The sequence below is a fragment of the Balearica regulorum genome, chromosome 3 (genome assembly GCF_011004875.1).
Source record: "Balearica regulorum gibbericeps isolate bBalReg1 chromosome 3, bBalReg1.pri, whole genome shotgun sequence".
Lineage (NCBI taxonomy): Eukaryota > Metazoa > Chordata > Aves > Gruiformes > Gruidae > Balearica > Balearica regulorum.
Window position 1 is genome coordinate 119,046,473 of NC_046186.1, and position 18,929 is coordinate 119,065,401.

The following is an 18,929-nucleotide window of genomic DNA, read 5'->3' on the forward strand; positions in this document are numbered from 1 at the left end:
GCTGTACCTTTTCAAGTTACATTGCCCTTCTATCACAAACTCTATTGTCCGAGGGTCAATTTCTACCACATTGCTGAGTAAAATTTACCAGCACAGGGATTTTCATACTTTGTTTTAAAAATAAATTATCGCCTTTGAGAAAAAAGTTAAATATAAATAGTCAGCAGCACAGTTAGCTATATTCCAGAGCTGGACAAGCTGCAAAACAACTTTATGCAAGTGACAATAACTGCAAATACAGACACTAAAAAAAGAGTAATCATATTGTACACTTCTGCAAAATGCATTATAAAAATTTAAAGATGCCCATATGTGGCCTATAGAATACTGACTTTAACATCCTCATAACTGTTAAATGATTTTCTTCTCAGGTGTACCATTTATTAAAAATTTTGGCAGTTAATGGGACTGTATTGGAGTTTTGGTTGTGGGTTGTGCTTTTTTTTTTAATGAAGTACGGTGAGAAATTGTGTTCCCTAAGAACATTGCTGAAAATGATTACTAGGAAAACACTAAGATGAGATTGATGTAGGACTTTGAACAGGTGGCTGATCAGGGTCACTGTAGGTCCCTATTCCGAACGCTGACCATTGTGTGTACAGCAGTGTGCTGGGGTTTACGTTGCAAATCTTGAGCTGTAACTCATACGCAACTCAAAAACTGTGAGAATGACTCTACAGAAAAATTCTGACTTAAGTTATACGAACATAGACTCTTTTCATGTTCCCAGCATTGCAGCACTGAAGTGTCTTTCCCGGGCAGCATCTCCTTCACATTACATTCTCATTTTCACTTAAAGTTGTGTATGGCATTTAGTAACTGTCCTCCTCTTCAGTTACAATTTCTCTCTTATGTAAGAGAAGGCAAAGTGGAAGACAGTGCTGACACAGCACAGACTTATGACATCCATGTCAACAGATATTTACATTCATTACAGAGCACAAGTGTTCTACTTCCCATAGATGGGGAAAACCTGTGCTAAGAAAAATCACAGAAGAGAAAAATCAAGTATTGGACTGCAACACAAATATTCTTACAAACAATAATGTTTGTTTACTTACCTGGCCTTGCAGCTTCCAAACTTACCCACCATGCATGCATTTTTTACAGCTAAAACTTCTTGGACAACAGGGCTTTGCTTTGTGCCTACATCTACTTCTGTTTTGCCAGTCTTAAAGCATTTTACAAGAGGAATACATGTTTTGATTTCCACCTTATTAAAATCTTTAGTCTTCAGCTACTAGTGAAGAGAGATGCACTGATTTACTGGGTAAGATATGAAGACACTCTCTAAAGAGATTTACTTAAACTTTGGCCTACTTTCTAGTGACCCTCTCTGAACAAAAGACCTGAGTACACTTCTCCCACAAAGAATTTCTATTTTAGAAGAGTACAGCTTAGTTTGATGGAGGTCAGCAATGGACTGCTCCATGCTTTTCCCCCCTCGCTGAGGGGTTCACATTGAGTTCAGGAATTAAAAAAAAAAAAGAAAAAATATTCTTTTAATTTTAATACCTGCTTCTAAATACTAACTTCAGTTTATTCAAGAAATAGAAGTCATACAGGATTAAAATTCTTTGAGTGTAACCTAGAATGCAATTGTTAATCTGAACGCAATATGAACACGCAACATCATGTACTTAGGAAAATGAAAGATCGCATCTCTTTCTAAAATGAAGGCAAATAAAACATTCTAATAAAATTATTTAAGTTGCCATAAGTTAAATCCTAGAAATCTAAAGAAACATCTTTTAATGGACCTAAACACAAGTAAATTGAACACGCTGCCTGTTTTGTTTGGCAGGCTGCTAGCCAGAGAGCACACGCAGTAGGCCACCAGCCTACAAAAGCAGCCCAGGATCAGCTGCTCTATTCCATTACCTCAGTCAGCATTTTAAGGCAAGAGGAAGGCAGGCAAGCATGCTTACAAAATTATCAGGTAGGAGAAATTGTCTTAGGGCATAAGTCCCTAGGCAAGTCGGTGCCACGAAGTCACTGTTCTAGTGCACAAGAAATAATTTGCTGCTACATTCAGTCACAGTTATAATTTTATTCATTGCATTTAACAGAACAATGTAATAAAAGTACTTTTTAAATGGATGGACTGTTGAAGTAAAACATTTTCATGACCGAGAAGTCTGCGATAGGGAGAAGTCTCTTACATTCATCCCTCTTTCCAGTGATGCCTGTTTGCATAGGAGGTGAAATCCAAAGTCCATAATGAAAAGATACTTTGAAAAACTTGGTTCTATTCTTCAAACCTTCATTTTTTTTCTTTGTTTATTCATGTTCTAGGGAACAGGCCAAGTGGAAGAGACTTTATTTTTTACTAAGTATGTGTTCTGACGACCCATAATTTTCACCACTTTAGTCTCAGCAGGTCACCGCAACTTATTTATGTCTTTCTCAGTTTTCTTTACCTTACTATAGAAAATATGGCCACAAAGAGAGTTTCCCCTCATAGACAAATCAGCTCTAGAAGGGAGGGAAAAGTGTCCTTTGGATTCCATCAGCTAGAAATTCTGAAGTGCTCCACACCAGGTTATACCCAAAGTGTACAACTGCTGTGTGCAGCAACAGCTGCCCGAATCGTGATTTGAGTATCTCTGTATCAGCTGCGGGACTCCAGCACCCTTTTCCCCTTTCAGCAGGGTATTAACATCTATTTTTTATCATCTGTGTATATTCTACATTTAGAAAAACTGATCCAACTATTCTTATGAGGCTGCACATACCGAACTGCCCTGATACTAGCCATGTCCTGACATATATGCAAGTTTGAATCTACAGTCATACCACCACATTAAAAAGGAAAAACCCCTACTGCTAACCCAGATTAAAAAAAAGTTTTCTCCTGAAGAAATTTTCAACTCTAATGCCATCGCTGTTTGAGCCAATACTTTAAAAACTCCTCGCACTCAACAGATTTGATTGATATTTTACAGTAATGCATTTTGTCAAGGAAGCATCCGATGGGAGCAAGTTACTATATAGACTCTAACAAGGCTGGCCACATTTTCGCTACTGTTTTCAATGTCCACACAACAAGAAATTGCCCATTAAATTTATAGACCAATTTTATGCTAACTGTACTCATTAGAGTCTGTGAGGAAACTAGGTAATTGGGTTGTTATACTTCTATCTTTAGAAATAAATTAGAATTACTGCTTAGTTAGAATAATTTAAAATGTCTGGCTGTGCCTGTTCTAAGCATCCATTAGCAAATGCTGGCTTCTACTCGACTTCCCACTGCATTAAACAGGCCCTTTCTGTACACAAGACAAAGCAGCTAATCAACTGGAGGTTGAAAATAAATATGCAGGGAGCAGGCATACAAACCGCAGTGTTAAAATACATTTGTCTTATGCCAAGATTCATTTGTAAATTCATCTCGAGTGTTATACTTACTAAGTCATGTTGATGTGTTTTCAAGATGGTTAACTGCTAGAAAACAAATAATATTTACAGTACAGTTAAATGGTGTTATTCAGCAATACTCATAAGCAGAATCAGAAAAGATAGGTGCACAGAAGCATCTGTATGCTGCAGTGCTCCGTACATCTAACTCAGATCCTTTTACAGCTAAGGGACTCAGACTCCCATGCTTGAGATTTCTAAAATTATGCACAGTCTCTACGTGACTGTTCAGAGACCTAGGAAAGCCAATGTAACAACGCCAAGCTGTCCAGTAGAAAATACCAGCAAGGAGTGCACAGGGTAGTTCTATATTTGTGAAGATACATTAACTCTCTGCAGGGAAACACTTCCCTTCACTTATGAAGCCTTTGTGTTCATAAATCTGAATCCTTTCCCAAAGTGGGACAATGAGATCTACTCCGAACATATCTCGGAGGCCAATAAATAATCATATTGTTGTCTTTTAATTCTGTATCTTTGAGATAGCTAACCATAGAGTTATAGAAGCTATAAACTCTATCTTCTGAATAAAGGATAATAAACTCCCTGCTACCAAAAAGTACCAGCCACCATGCTGTAAAATGTCCTGAATATAGATGCAAATCACCTGATCCATTCACCAAAGTTACACTTTCCATAGAATAGATTCACTGAGCAGGGGAGGGGGGCAAAAACCACCACAAACCAAAACTGTAAGCTACTCCTTGGAAAGCTCACATATAAATAAAACAGATGGTTTAGTTTGTTTTGTGAAAGGTGGTAATCAAAGATCAGTCATCCACGCATCAAACAAGTGCTCTAAGTCTGTTGACTGAACAGCACTGTGACCTGACCACAGCTCCTCCTGAGAATGCCCTCTAAGTTGGCTCCTGTAGGCAAAGAGAATCTAACAAATGTTTGGTTTGAGATGTGACTAAGCAAACTTCTTGGTAGTAGCTACATTTCTGCTATTTTCTGGAACTCCAGAAATAACTGTAGGTGACTAAAGAAATTAACAGACAAGAAATTAGGCATGGATGAGATGTTATGCAAATACATGTTACATGGATACTCAGTTATGACTTTGGTTTATACTTTGAACCTGGCTACCTATGAAGTTCAGCATCAGTTCACCAACTAAATCTTGCACCTGCCATTCCCACAGAACAGCAATATTGGGCATTCTGCTTTTGCATCAGGAAAGGTACTGGCTGGGAACATAATCAAATCTAAAGTGGTATTTGATAGGAATTATATTTTTAGTTACAAAGTGAAAGCAACTCTGATATTAGGAAAGAACATCAGAAGTCCGGTATCAAACGTCAGTAAGTTCTGCATCAAATTAAAGCGGTGAATAATTCTAAAACTCAAATAAATTAATACATCTTCACAAAAAGAAAACAGAATACATAGTAGAAAAGGAGCCTTAATATCCCTAAAGTAGCTTTTGGGAAGAATGGATGCATCTGCCACCTAGATGCTAAAGCAGCATATACTTTGGAGAGATGAGATGGAGGAGCTAAAAAAAAAGGGGGGTGTTATATGCATCCGCAAATGGCTCAGTTCAGGGAGAAAAGAGAGTATAGCAATCCCAATATCAACAAAAATTCGAAGTTATTACCTTATTATATGTCTGCTGGATGTCATTACCTGTTATCTATTAGATTCCCTTAGTAAATAGCTCATTTTGAATAGTATTTCCACAGAGTAATTTCTTAATAAGAGGGCACTTCACCTCAGTAGTAAGAAGTTTAAGATTAGAGCTTCAAACCATTTAAATTAATGCATGCATGAAGTAAAATATTCACTTTTTTAGGTTGCTCACATGGCTAGAAGGTGGCCATGTGTACACTAGAAATGCATCCGATGCATTTCTGTCCCTGCAGTTCTGTCACCCATGAAACTTGAAACTATATTTGATGAGAAGTATGGAAAATTTCATGCTAAATACATTTATTCACAAAGGTAGTTTTATTCTGTTTTCTTGATGTACTCACACAAGCTCTAGCTGCAATATTAAAAGAATAGGCCAATGACCAGAAGTCACACCTAAGGTGCAGATCCCAACTTCAAGTTTGCACCAAGAGTAGGGAATGGTTGGACTTAATGTTAAGGGTCCTTTCCAACCTAAATGATTCTATGAATCCCTATAGAATGCAGAAAAACAAATGCATGAATTGGGATTCATTACCATGGTAAAAATGAAACCTCCTTATTTTACACATTATCATTAGAAAGCTGGTATATTGCGATACATTCCAGCCTACTACGAACACTCTGAGGCCAAATAAGATTCCCCAGTATTCACCATCACCGCTCCAACATAAGGTTTCAAACAGAAATATTTTTTTCTAAGAACGACTGCGTGTCTCACTTTATCAGTGTCCCTTGTACCCCAAGAAACAGCTCCAAATTGTGGGAGAAATCCACGCGGCCTCTTGGCAAAAAAGCCTGGACAACATCAGCTGCTAAGACAGAAATACGAGTGCAATGTGTGTGAACAGAATATCCAAAATCGATACAGTGCTTGCTCAAAACCTGGAAAGGCTGAAAATTAAGACAACTGTCAGCTACATTAAACAGTAACCAGGGCTCTTTTAACCCAAGCCTCCTGTTAAACGGATAGAGGTGAGCACGTAACTGCAAACTTGTAGGACGTTTAGATATCTGAAGGTGTTTGCTAAGGTTTTGTAAGGGTCTAGTACAGCCATTTATCTGTTATATTGCTGCTATTAATCTTGCATGCATCGTTCATGGACTAACAGTTAATTACAAGCTACTAATAAATCAACAAACCACTTGGAATCTAACTTGATTTAAGCCACAAGTTGTTTTCCCCTACAACATGCACATGCATTCTCTTCAGTGTTTTCTACTTCACAAAGATACAAAGCCTTTGGCTAAAACTTAACAGTCTAAGGCTTTTAGTTTTCTCTCCTCCCCCCCCCCCCCCCCCCCCCCCCCCCCCCATTTTTCCTTTTCCTTCACCTGAGGGCACCTAAAATACTCAGGAAATCACCCAACTAGCTATACAGGTCACATTTACTTCAGTACTCAGACAGATTCCAATCAAACTACTACCATAACTGTACTCCGCCAAAATAATGGCTCCAAAACTTGGACCAAAATAGACCACATCTTTGAAAAGCGGACATTAAGTTCTTGTGTTAGACAAATGAAGATTTAAAAGGTCTAACATGTATGCTCCCTTTCCTGATGTGGCTTCTTGAACAAGATGCTGTAATGAATTTAATCCACTAGATCAGATCTTTGCATCAGGAAATTCCAGTTAAACACCATATGAAAGCTTGGTGTTTCTGCCCCCGCAAGCGACAAAGTTTAGTTTTAGCTCACTTCTAGAAAACATTGAAAAAAGTGTCATTCATATTTCTTTCTTTAAGCAGAGTAAAAAAATTAGTTAATTTTTAAAGGTTTGTTTTGGAACTTCTACTGATGACATTTTTATAAATTAGAAGTAGTGAACAATCCTTTCCCATGTTTTAACTTCACAAATTCTCAATCTTTTGAAAGAATAGGAACTGCAAAATCTAATGCTTGGGTTACAAAATGTAGGGTCTCATTTTCACCCCTATATCCTACGATGACTTGCATAAAACTGTACATTGACAGATTTGGTAATCAAAGACCCTGAACAAGCATGCTCAGACCCTCAGAACCTTTTGGAGGCTCAAAAATACTGATGTTCATTAGGTGTCAATGTGCTGCTTCTAAAATTGTTTGGGTTTTTTATTTATGGGGTCCTAACTTTCAGTTAGTCAAAATAATTATCACTCAGGATTCTCCTTCCTTTCTCCTGTAATCAAGATGAAAGCATTCTGTATTATGCATCAGGATTTTTAAAACTAAGCTTACAAGAAACATGTCACCTTAGCAACTACTTTTTGGAAGTCACTTACTCTGCAAAAGCTGATTTTTAACATGCACTTAAGAGTTTGAAATCATTTCTAGACTAGCAACTGGCAATCACATTCTTCTTCATTACAATTTCGGAAAGCCATAAAGACTTGTATTTCGATTCTCTTTTTCAGATTTAACAGTCTGATTCGACAAAAACATCTGTTCACAGTAAACTGTTTTCAAAGCTATTCATACAAGTGTCATACAAAGAAAATGGCTTGTGGAAACCAGAGTAACCTAGAATTCAAAGAAGAAATACTACAGGAAAAAAAGTCGTTAAAAACACACATAAAAGGCAGTTATTCAAAGTTGTTCAGGGAAATGAACACCTTGCCTGTCAGGTGCACGCCCTCTATTTCCAACCAACACTGCTCCACTGCTATAAGACTCCCTACTTCTACTACTCCTGGCCCTTTTCCAAGTTAACTGAGTATCTGTACCTTCTTTTCTTCCAAGTGCTAGCAAGAAAACTATTCTGTTTCTCCCTGTCCAGAAGGTACCTTCCCCCATTAACAAATTCTTACCTACTTTACTGTTTATATATTCCATCCGTGGAACATAGACTCAAAGAGCTGGAAATCCATCCTTTTCTCTGTAACTTAACTGTGTGCTTGAAACAAGCACAGTAGGAGCACTTCTCCAATTAACATTTACCCAGCACATTCCACCTCCTCATTCCCTTAACACATCTGAGTCACAACCACCAGCTCAAGTGACTGGAGATTAACCTACTAAAGCAGAAATGCATAAAGTTACACAGTCATTTGACACGTAACTTCACAGAAATCTACACTGGGGAAAGTAGAGTTTCCTCTTGAAATAAGTGAATTTTATTAAAGACAGAGAGGACCTGTAGAGAGATGTGGTATCCTATATCAAATCCCGTGATGTACTATGAAAAAAGTGAAGGCTATCAGAGAGATAAGCTCGTCTTTTAGATTTAGTCTTAACATTAAGGGTTATAAAGATTATCAGACCACTCGTCTCCCCCTTTTTCTAGGGTTACTGTTCCTTAAGGAAAATGAAAGACAAGCTCATTCTCCTTGAATAATCATGGATTAGGCTCATAAGCAAAAGCAGGACAGAAGATTCCTTCCCTCCCTATCAGGATGTTTTGTACCTCTTCTGCCCATTTCTTATTCAAAGTCAAAGCCTGGTAGGTAAAATAAACCCCCAAATTAGGCTCTTGAATTCATCTTCTAGCCAGCTGAACACTGCATGAATAGTTTCTTGTTTAAACACCATTTCTGCTATTTTGAAAATTGAATACTGGTTAAGCAGTAGGAGGTAACTTAATACCTGTATTAGTCTTTGAATCATAATTCAATAATCCTTGGCAGGGTACGAAGGCTTCTGCCTACCTTGCCTACTTGGTCTGTGCCACACCATTCCCTCAAACTCCATCTGCTGGATAGTCTTCTTACAACAAGCCTAGAGCAGCTCTCATTTCACCAGTATTGACACACCGCCTAGATCCAGCGACAAAACTGACCAAACGGTATACCCACTTATACATTCTTCATGCTTTTCATTTCTACCATTCTCTTTCAGTACTGCAATCAAGCAAAATCATCGGGGAGGTTATTTTTTCTAAACATCTCAGGTTAATGGGCCACATTTGTAATTAATATCAATTTCTGATAATGCAGTTGTAAACAGGAACAGTTATAGCTTCATGTCACACCTAAGGAGAAAAAAGTATACTTCATGCTTTTCAGCCTCTGGCAGTAGAAACGCAGAAACTAACATGCAAATGTTATTTTTAAGTTAAAGTACCCCCTTTAATTTTTCAAATGCTGTGAGCTAAAAGAATGGTTAAGAAATGCCTTGGAACTCCAAGAATACCAACTCCAGAGAACTCCAATTCTAAGCTAATTAGTTAATTTGAAACGTAAACGTCCATCTGAGTGCCAGGTGACTCTTCTGCTTACCGCTCCTTCCAGTACATTAAGTCAAATCACGATACGTACATTCTGTCATACCTACAATGAAGCATCCAACTTTCCTTATGGCTGAGCTCTGCTATCACGTTCAGTAACACTTCTAGCTTTGGGGGTGGAAGAAGTAATTGAATTTGAGGGTTGTAGGTGAAGGGTAGCAACCTGAAGTATTTTTATAATACAGAACTTAACCACTTCATTATACACAAGTCAAATATTCAAATATCAAACAATAACTGACAGCAAGTTTTTACCCATAATTTCCAACCCACAAACCCCACAATAATTTAGATCTATGTATTTGCTGGTATTTTCTCTTACAGGATGTCTTATAAATACACCTACCACCAAGTATGCTTCTTTATTATGATCTACCATCCTTTAGGAATAATTAGAAAATAACACAGGGTGATATACACTCAAGATTTGCAAGTCATACCTGGAGCAGTCTGTGATACTGAAATGCTGGAAGAAGCATCACATTTGAGAACAGCAATTTTATCAAAAGTTGGGACAATATGTATTCACTTAGAAACAAAAAATGAACACCATTTTACATAGCTGATGATGTAGCATAGGCATTAAAAAAAAATCCAAAAAACCCTGCTGCGTGATTATCATCATTTCAGAATGTCATCACAAAATTAAGCACAAGTGAAGACTATCTGCAGTGAGAAGTTTTACAGAAGCTTCAAGACAACTGTTATTTCTGATGAAGAACTATTTTTTCCCTCTTGAAAGAAGTCCCTCTATTTTTGCCAAATCTCCAAACGAAACTGTTGCAGAACCTCTCTGGGCTGGTCTTGCCTAAGAAGAAAAAAAATAGGGCGGCTAATTTTAACTTAGAATATTTTGTAAAAAGCTTTTAAAGCATCAGTGATTTTAAAAAGAAAGTACCTTCAACCAGAAAATAGTTCAGCTTCACATTACCTGTGATTCATGGAATTTCCAACCAATCATGTAGTAGATCTGAAAGGTGGCAGGTACTGAGCCATCGCTATTTCCATACATTTCTGTCAGGGCAAGAAGGGAGAGGAAAAAGAGGTACACGGAGCATCAGCTCTAAGATATACTTAGTTCTCGGAACATCAGAACTAAATATGACAATGCCTCTTGGTGAAAGATTTGGGACAATAAAAATATCTCATACTGGTGCATCAACATAGTTCAAATCCTGTCATTATAATTAAGGTTAAAAATATCTTTACAATAATGGTATTTTGTTCTACTCCAAAATGTTGAGGGGTTTTTTTGTTTGTTTGGGGTTTTTTTTTTGGTGTGGTTTTGTTGGTGGTGTTTTTGGGTTTGTTGGTTTTGGTTTGTTTGGGTTTTTCTTACCACAGAGGTCAGAAAGAAAGACATAGAAAATATGTTCTTAAAGTCATTTCAGATTAACTCATCACCTCTCAGGTACTTACCTTGGTATATTGCAGCAGCCGCCAACATTGTCTCTCTGTGTAGCAGAGGTTTTCTATTCCAAGAGCAATTACTCTCCCCCATACCTAAAAATATGTTTTAGCTTTAAGAAAAAGAAGATATAGCACACGCCATGAGTTGAGTGTCATGCACTAACAACAGATTTTTATTAAACCAGAATAAGTATAGAATCGTCTGAATTCACTGTAAGAGAGCGCAACATACCACAAATCATTAGGTGAGTTTCTTACCTATAAGAATCCAAGCCTTTTAATACCAACGCTTTGCAATTTACAGTTTGCATTGCTAGGAATGATTTCAAATTATTACTTCTTCAGCCTGAGTCTACAAACATTTAGGTTTTCTAGTATAATTTAAGTATGACTACACAGTGTTTCTTCACACACATCACTCATGTTGTTTTTTTTTTTAAACAGATAAGTACCAAAATTACTATCCCAAGAGATTTTTAATAAGAAATAAAATAATCACAATTCTAATCTCATTAATCACTTACTGCATCTGAATGTTTTCAGAGAATAAAAGTTTTATTTTCATTAGGGAATTATTCTAAACAACAACAGCTGACCCAGAGTAAGAAGACACCCTGAATCACCCTGTTACAGCTGACTGCATATGAATGACTACTTTACAATCCATGAGAAATGCAGTCAGAATACTAACTCAATTGTTAAGCATCTCAATTGTTTTTTTGCATTCCTCAGATGACTCCAATTTGAAGGTCTATTTATTCTTATTCCAAAACAGTTTCCTGAATGCCCTGATAATTAGAAGGCTCAAAGGAAAAGTTACTATGTGGGATATATGCTTCTGTCTCCCTTTCAGGGCTTTTCAGCAGCTTACACTGAACAGACTTCTCAAATAATGGGAATACAAATGAAGCCGACAATTCATAGTAGACCACAAAGTAGCAAATCTTTGACTTCTGCTTGCCGGCACAAATCCGCTGACAGGCATAATCTCCTGACTCACTGGAGATGAGGGAAAAAAGTAATGCTTCCACTGTTAAAATAAGCTTTATCTAGTATTAATTTCTATTTTTTTAAGGAAGAAGTTTTTTTACAGCGAAGGTGGTGAAACACTGGCACAGGTTGTCCACAGAGGTAGTAGATAACTCATACCTGGAAACATTCAAGGTCAGGCTGGACAGCGCTCTGAGCAACCTGATCTAGTTGAGAATGTCCCTGCTCATTAAAGGTCATCTAGTCCAACCTTCCCGCAAAGGTCCCTTCTAACCCAAGCCATTCTATGATTTGCAGTTAAAACACACACAGTGAAACTCTTCTGTGTCTGCATCACTGACACAGAAAACATGTATGTTTCCACAAAGTATATACTTGCCTTGCAAGTCTTCCATAACCTCAAACAACCCTGGATAGTTTACTTGAATTTCGTCAGTATCCTAAAAGAATTGAGAAGCTTAGTTTTAGAACATATCAAGCTAAAACAGTAGCATTGTGCTAGCCTTCCGAGCTGCTAACGGACTATTCACCTGCCACTTCTGTTCAAACTGCATATTTCTCAGAAGAATATACTGTCTTAACATTTCTAAAAAGTTTTGTTTAGTTGCCCACATGCAATGAAATTTTAACTGAAATGCCATTAATTTCTTCGTGGTTTTAAAGGAAACAGCAAGAGTGTCTTTTCAAGCAGGTCTAACATTCTCTGACATTTCTCCAAGACGACCATCCAAGTTCTACTGGGCCCCTAGCCAAAGATACACTTCAGTTGGCTTCATTAATCACAGCAAAGCCGAGAACAGAAGCAGTCCAGGCTTTTTCAGAAACTTACTCAACAAGGTGCATAACATGCAGAAGGAAGCAGTACATTACTAATACATTCGTAAATGGTATTTTTTTTATATAACAGCAACTCTGCTGTTCTGGATTGTTCTCTCTGATTGTTCTCTCATTTATAATTACCACAGTCAGGGTGTTAAAGCCAGCTCTTGACAGCAGATGCCCCAAATCAGAGACAGCAGTGAACGGCGATACATGAGGAGAAAAGCCCCCTTCTCTCTCCAATTCTGCCAGCTGCAAAGAGCAGCGAAGCTCATACAGAGTGTCTCCCCCAAACATCGCACCAATGAATACTCCATCTGGCTTAAGGACCTGGTGAATCTACAACACAGGAGAAAAAGAAAAAGTAATGTTTTTTGTTACTGAGTCTATATAAAAAGTTTCTAGGATTTCATTTTAAATGAACTTAAAAGCAATCATTTTAACAGTCATAACAGATTTTTAAAGTTGACTGCATTCCACAAGGCAAGCTGCACCAAAGGTTTTGATAACACTGCAAAATAAATAACCCGTCTGAAAAGTAGCTATTTGTTCTTACGCAAGAATGAATCCCTGAAAATTACACTTACAATCAGGAAACAAAAAACACACTGTGGAAATCTAGAGTAAAACTATTTTCCATGCAATACTCCTAAAACAATACCTTCAATTAATTTACTTCTGCAAAGAAGGTAGATTAAGATAGCTTCTGCTTATTTTTTACTTTCTCAGATGAGGGCAGCATAAATACTTTTTAATGGCTTCATTTAAGAAAAATGGAGGCCTTAGTTTCCAGCAGTAATCTTTGTACTTCTGAAGGCACAACTGAGTAATGCAATTCTTATGCTTACCCCTACTTATTTTTAACTAGCCAGAAAAGCAGTATCATGACTCAAATGCCAAGGTTGACAAGCTGTTTTCTCATCTAGTAAGTCCTAGCCCTCTTCCTACTGAGGAGGCCAAATTCATGCTTTATTTTTTTTCCTTAGGAACTGGCAACGATCCCTGGTGTAGATATTCAGAAGAGCCATATTACATAACGAAACTAAGATGACAGCAAAAGCTTCAAACGGTTTACCTTACTGATTTGAAACAAAAATCTTTTAAACTGGTTTTTAATTAGGTATTAATCAAGCTACCTTTTCTGTGCTAATAAAGAAGCCTTTAATTGACAGGTAAGAAATATAAGTAGCTGAAGGCAGTTTCCATTAGTTAAAGCAAGTGGTCCCAAAGCAGGAAACAGGCATTCACAACCAAAGTTGGCCAAGAACCCCAGCTCCCTCCCCTTTGTGGGACATTACAATGTATCAGTTATTTTTACTGGGGATGTAAAAATACTTGACACTCCACAGAACACTCACATTCCAGAGAAAGTGATACATTTCCTTCCAAGCTATTTTTTTTTAAAGTACATACTGAAGGCATTTGGATTTATATTTTTATTATTTCCGTAACAGTGGAGTACTCCTACTCATACCAGCAGGTGACAGAAGGACTGTAATGATTGACCAATTTGAAACAAATGAAAACCCAGCAAACTGGTTAAAATATTCCTTGCTCTTGCTCCTAAGTCAGCTGATTTGAAACAGGTTTTCACCTGCAGGAAGGAGCTGAGATAATTCAAAATCAGATTATTCCACTAACAGTTTCAGTTTTCTGTTCTCAACAAGAATTTACTTAATTTAAAAATCAAAAAGCCTTTATCTGATTAAAGTTGTATTTTAAAGTAAATAGCTGAGACATAAAAATAATACAATCTCCATAAGCCAGTTCTAGAGAAGTTAAACTTAGAAAAAAAATCCTGTACTACAAGTAGTAAGAGCAAACACAATAAAAATCAATAGCACTGCCTCAGTTTACATTAGTTATCATGGTCTCAGGTGTTGAGACTATGAAATATTACACAAACATGTTGTTTCACAGTTATTTATTCCAAATTGATTTGAGACAGTAGAATAGTAGAAATATCAACTGATACTCCTCAAACTGCCAAAAATACTGCAAAAAATACTTATGCACAACATATTTCTGTGCGTCTTATTTAAATAAGATCTGGAAATATAGGTGCTCTGAATGTAAGTAATGGCAAGTATTGATTTTTAGTACTACAAACCAGTTTCTTACCTCTCTAAAAGCTTTAGGAAGGTCATTCACCCAATGTAAACTGAAATAACAGAAGTGTACATTTTATAATTGTATATTAAATAAAATTTAGGGAATGCACATAAATTGTTACATTATCTAAGTAGGTTTCAGAAGCCAAAGAAGCAAACTCATTTCTCAAGCTGCAAAAGTTCTGAAATGCCTGCCTAAAAGCAATACTGAATAAAAACTAAAGTTGATACAAATGGGGGGAGGGTGTGTGTGTGTGTGTTTCGTTCCGGGTTTTTTTTTGTTTGGGGTTTTTTTTTTTTTTTGAAGCTGAGAAGATGCAAGTCCTGGAAACTAGTTAGTCAAAACACAGGAAAGAGAGAAGCTACATTGTCTCAAACGAAAATAAACAAACAAGAGCCATCAGAACAGCAGTTTTTCCTAAGGCATACTCATACCAAATAAACTAGCACATTTCATACAGCATGACTTATTACTGTTTAATGGACTATTTATCTTTTTTTTCTCCTTAAAGTTACTCTCAAATAACATTAACATCTTTAACCAAAAAAGTAAATTGTAAATAAATGATTAATACATACCTTAAGCTGCTAACAACAAGATCAAATGTGTCTTCTTTGAAAGGAAGGAACTCCTCATCAGCTACAACATTGACCGTAGGAATTTCAGATTCTACAGCATTTTTCTAATGTTGGGTTAGAAGAAAAACAACATCAGAAACTCAGTTTTGCATTCTTGTATTATGGAATTGAAGCACATTAGTATTCAGAAAGCTACTTACTAAAGCATTCTCTGCAATATCAACTTGAATAAGTTTTTCAACTGTTTCCTAAAATAAAATTCAAGAAGTCTATCAAATATTTGAGTTGTTTTATCAGTTGACATTAGTAATTTTTTCAAATGCTTACAACAAGTTTGAAGGAATCTCTTCAACATTTAATAAAAACTTTATGTAAAAAGCAGAAAGCGTTTTTTCCGCCAACACGGTACTTAGTAATTGCTCCCAGGGAGAATAGTTGAGGTAGGAGTAACAGAAAACACATTCTGCACTTTTATGTATAAGTTCAGTCAGATATAAAGCATGAATTAACAGCCAACGAAGTACCTTTACTTAGACCGTGGTTCATGAAGGGTAAACTATTCACCACTGAAAAGTCTCCACGGTGATGCTTTTCTTTAACAACTAAGTGCATCCAACAGATTGGTCAAAAACCATGCACATCCCTCGCTCAAGACTAAGGTGAGGTGTCACAGAACATAGCTTCCCTTGCCCTACCATTTGTCTAGTCTTCAGTGACAATAAATGTAGAGTAACAGCCTACAGAACACACATTTTTGGACTGTGGCTACAGATATGAAGGGGAAAAAAAAAAAGATGTACCTCATCAAGATTCAGAGGATTGCTTCAAGTTACAATAGAGCCTTATTTGAAAAGGAAGGAATAAATATGTACTTATTTTAAACACTTTTAAGTACAAAGAGTAGGTACCTTCGTTAAATGTCGCGCTATGTAACCTCTTCCAGAGCCAACATCCAAAGCAAGAGGAAATGTTCTAAAGAATAAGTTTAGCAACATAAAACGTAATCAAGGCTTAAACTAATTTAAGTTTTAGACTATATAAAGTTTTATCCGCTCATTTCCAAACGTCTTTTCGACCTAAACACAGCGAGCATCCTTCCGTGGCCGCCGCTACGGGAAAGCGCAGAGAACGACGCTGACAACCCAGCGTTCCTTCCCGAGGGTCGCGTCCCCTGACCGTGCCCCTGCAGGGCACTGGGTGAGATATGACGTGCTGCCCAGCTTCCCTTCGCGGCGAGACTCACCTGGTGATGTCATACACCCTGTCCGCTATCCTGCTGCCGACCTAGGGGGGAAAGCCCGCCGGTCAGCGGCGCGGAGCATCACCCAGACCCCGACAGGTCCCCACCACCCCTCTCCGCTCCTCGCCGGTACCTCCCCGACCTTGCCGAGGGGGCCGCCCCAGGCCGCCGGCCGCCACCCCCACCTCCTCCCGCAGGTAGTCGCACTTGGCGGGCTCGGCCTGCAGCGCCGCCCAGTTCTTCTGCTTCCGCTTCAGCCGCCGGTCGAAGGGGCTCAGAGCGCCTGAACCCGACGAAACGCCGACGGGAGAAGAAGCGGCGGCCGCTGCTCGCCCTGACAGCGCCCAGAGCCGGCGCCATCCGCCGCCCCAGCCCGCCCGCAGGACGGGGCGGCACGTCCCCCTCAGAGCTCGCGCCCCAACGGCCATAGCCTCGAGCGCGCGCCCCAGCGCATGCGCGAGCAAAACCAATCCCCGAGCCGCCCTGCTTGGGCTCCTCTTTACGCATGCGCACTGCCGCCCCGCCACCTGCCCGCCGTCGGTCGCGCCGTGTGATTGGTTGGAGGCGGTTTGTCCTGTCGCGGCCGCCATAGCGCTGCCGGAAGTGGCTGTGTCGGCGCGTGGTGGATTGTGGTTGTAGGTCTGCGCGTGGAGGAGCAGTGAGGAGGCGGCGGCGGCGGCGGCCGTTAACGGTCGGTGGGCTGGGGTCGGCCTGGCAGTGTCTGTCATTGTCTGTCATTGCGGTCGGGGAGGGACCAGGGTGCTGTAACCGGCTCGGTGCAGGGCAGCGGGCGCCTTAGGGAAGACCCTAATGCTGCCGTGGTGCTGCTGGGCCGCGCTGAGCTTCCGCCTGAGCTGCCGGTGGCACTGGCCTGAGCTTCCCAAAACGCTCGGTCTCTTGCCGACTTCGTTCCGAAGTGGTGTTTTAAAATGTGAAATATCCTCATCCTGCGGGAAGTAAAAGTCTTGAGGTTTGGCTTGCAATGAAATCGCTTGAGGTCTGTTCAGGATTGATAGGGAGTCACTTAAGGCTGTATCTGCAGCCAGTGTAGGTTTTTTTAGCTGTGTATTCATTATCTGAGGAAGCTAAGAATTGTGGCCAAGACTCTGGTAGTTACAGGACTATGACTCATAAATGCTGTACGTGCTTTTGGAAAGAACTTTATAGGCATAGGTTAGAAACCTATTAGTTGCTTCTTTAATTTTTTTAAATTTTTTTGAATTATGTGTCTAAATCTATGTTAATCGGGTTTTTTTAATCAGAAGTGGTTTGGGTTTTTTTTTTTCATATTGTAGGTGTCCAAGTCTTCAACAGCATCAAAAATGTCATCCCAGGAGGAAATACTGAGCGATGGGCGTTTTAGCTGTGTTACTAGGGATCCCAGATTTTGGGAGATGCCAGAAAAAGAACGTAAAATCAAGATTGACAAACGATTCCGCGCTATGTTTCATGACAAGAAGTTTAAGCTGAAATATACAGTAGATAAAAGAGGTCGCCCTGTTAACTATACTTCCACAGAGAACCTCAGGAAATTTTATGCCCTGTCAGAATCTGATTCTGATCTTTCAGAAAATGATAGTAAAGAACATACTGAAAGGAAAAAGAAGAAAAAAAAAGCTAAACCTAAAGGAGAAGCAGATTCTGCAAAGCTACTTGCCGATGGTCTCTCTAGGGAGGAGGGCAAAATGAACAAACAAGGGGTGGACCAAACATGTGAAGCGATGACAAAACTCAATGACCTTAAAAATGAAGGACAAAAAATTACATCTAAATTCAACTTGAAAGAGGACTCTAAGAAAACCGCAACAGAAATTTATCGCTCTCAGGGAAACAAGGGCCTTTTACGCAAAGGGGAAAACAAGCAAGGGGATGCATCGGGAGGAAGATCAATTTCTATTCAAAACAAGCAGAAGCCTTTGCAGCCAAGTGGTACTACGTCAGCTAAAGCTCCCAGGACAGACGGCTCCCTAGGAGGAAAAATAAAAGGATCAGGTTAGTTGTTCAAATAACAATAGAATTTGGCTACATTTACTTGGATGTTGTTGCTTTTGTTTTATCTATGGAAAATCTTTCTCATGATCAGTCATACAATAGCTGACTGACTCGGATTCAGCGTTGCTGAAGAATCCGAGCTGGTCAGCCCTTTACAGAATCAGGGCTGATTCTTCATCAAGATTGTGAATGTCCATGGCCTTTTAATTTCTGGAGCTGAAACTGTTGTTTAGTTAGAAAAGTAAAACGTATAGTAGTGTATTCACTACTGTATTTATCAAACTGAATGGCAAATATAAGGCCTGATACCATGAACGCTTCTGCATATCAACACTTGATGACTGAAAGTTTAAGGATGGCAGCATCAAGCCATTAATGTTAGAGAACATTAGAGAGACTAGGTGACTTGAAGAAAAACTTTCTTTATATTGCTTGTACATGCTTATAGCCATATTATATTTCGTGGGTTCTGTAAACCTGTGTGAAGAAAACGTGAGTTTTTTTTCCCCTTTGTAAAGGATCCTATATAATTGCA

General features: G+C 38.8%; 2 protein-coding genes across 2 annotated transcripts in view; one reads left to right on the top strand and one right to left on the bottom strand.

Moving 5' to 3' along the window:
• Positions 1 to 9,402: 9,402 nt before the first annotated feature.
• On the bottom strand, positions 9,403 to 16,864 carry NDUFAF5 (NADH:ubiquinone oxidoreductase complex assembly factor 5). The gene is made up of 11 exons (XM_075749759.1): positions 16,588 to 16,864; positions 16,406 to 16,446; positions 16,071 to 16,134; positions 15,363 to 15,410; positions 15,163 to 15,266; positions 14,594 to 14,633; positions 12,614 to 12,811; positions 12,033 to 12,093; positions 10,673 to 10,756; positions 10,185 to 10,267; positions 9,403 to 10,061 (listed from the first exon to the last, which is right to left on the bottom strand). The coding sequence occupies exons 1-11, from the start codon at positions 16,828 to 16,830 to the stop codon at positions 9,975 to 9,977; spliced, it is 1,053 nt and encodes a 350-aa protein (XP_075605874.1). The 5' UTR covers positions 16,831 to 16,864; the 3' UTR covers positions 9,403 to 9,974.
• A 131-nt stretch (positions 16,865 to 16,995) lies between these two features.
• ESF1 (ESF1 nucleolar pre-rRNA processing protein) overlaps positions 16,996 to 18,929 on the top strand; it is a 33,008-nt gene continuing 31,074 nt past the window's right edge. The window contains exons 1-2 of the mRNA XM_075749761.1: positions 16,996 to 17,093; positions 17,698 to 18,394. Of these exons, the coding sequence (XP_075605876.1) occupies positions 17,725 to 18,394 (670 nt within the window). The 5' untranslated portion in view covers positions 16,996 to 17,093; positions 17,698 to 17,724. The remainder of the gene's footprint in view (positions 17,094 to 17,697; positions 18,395 to 18,929) is intronic.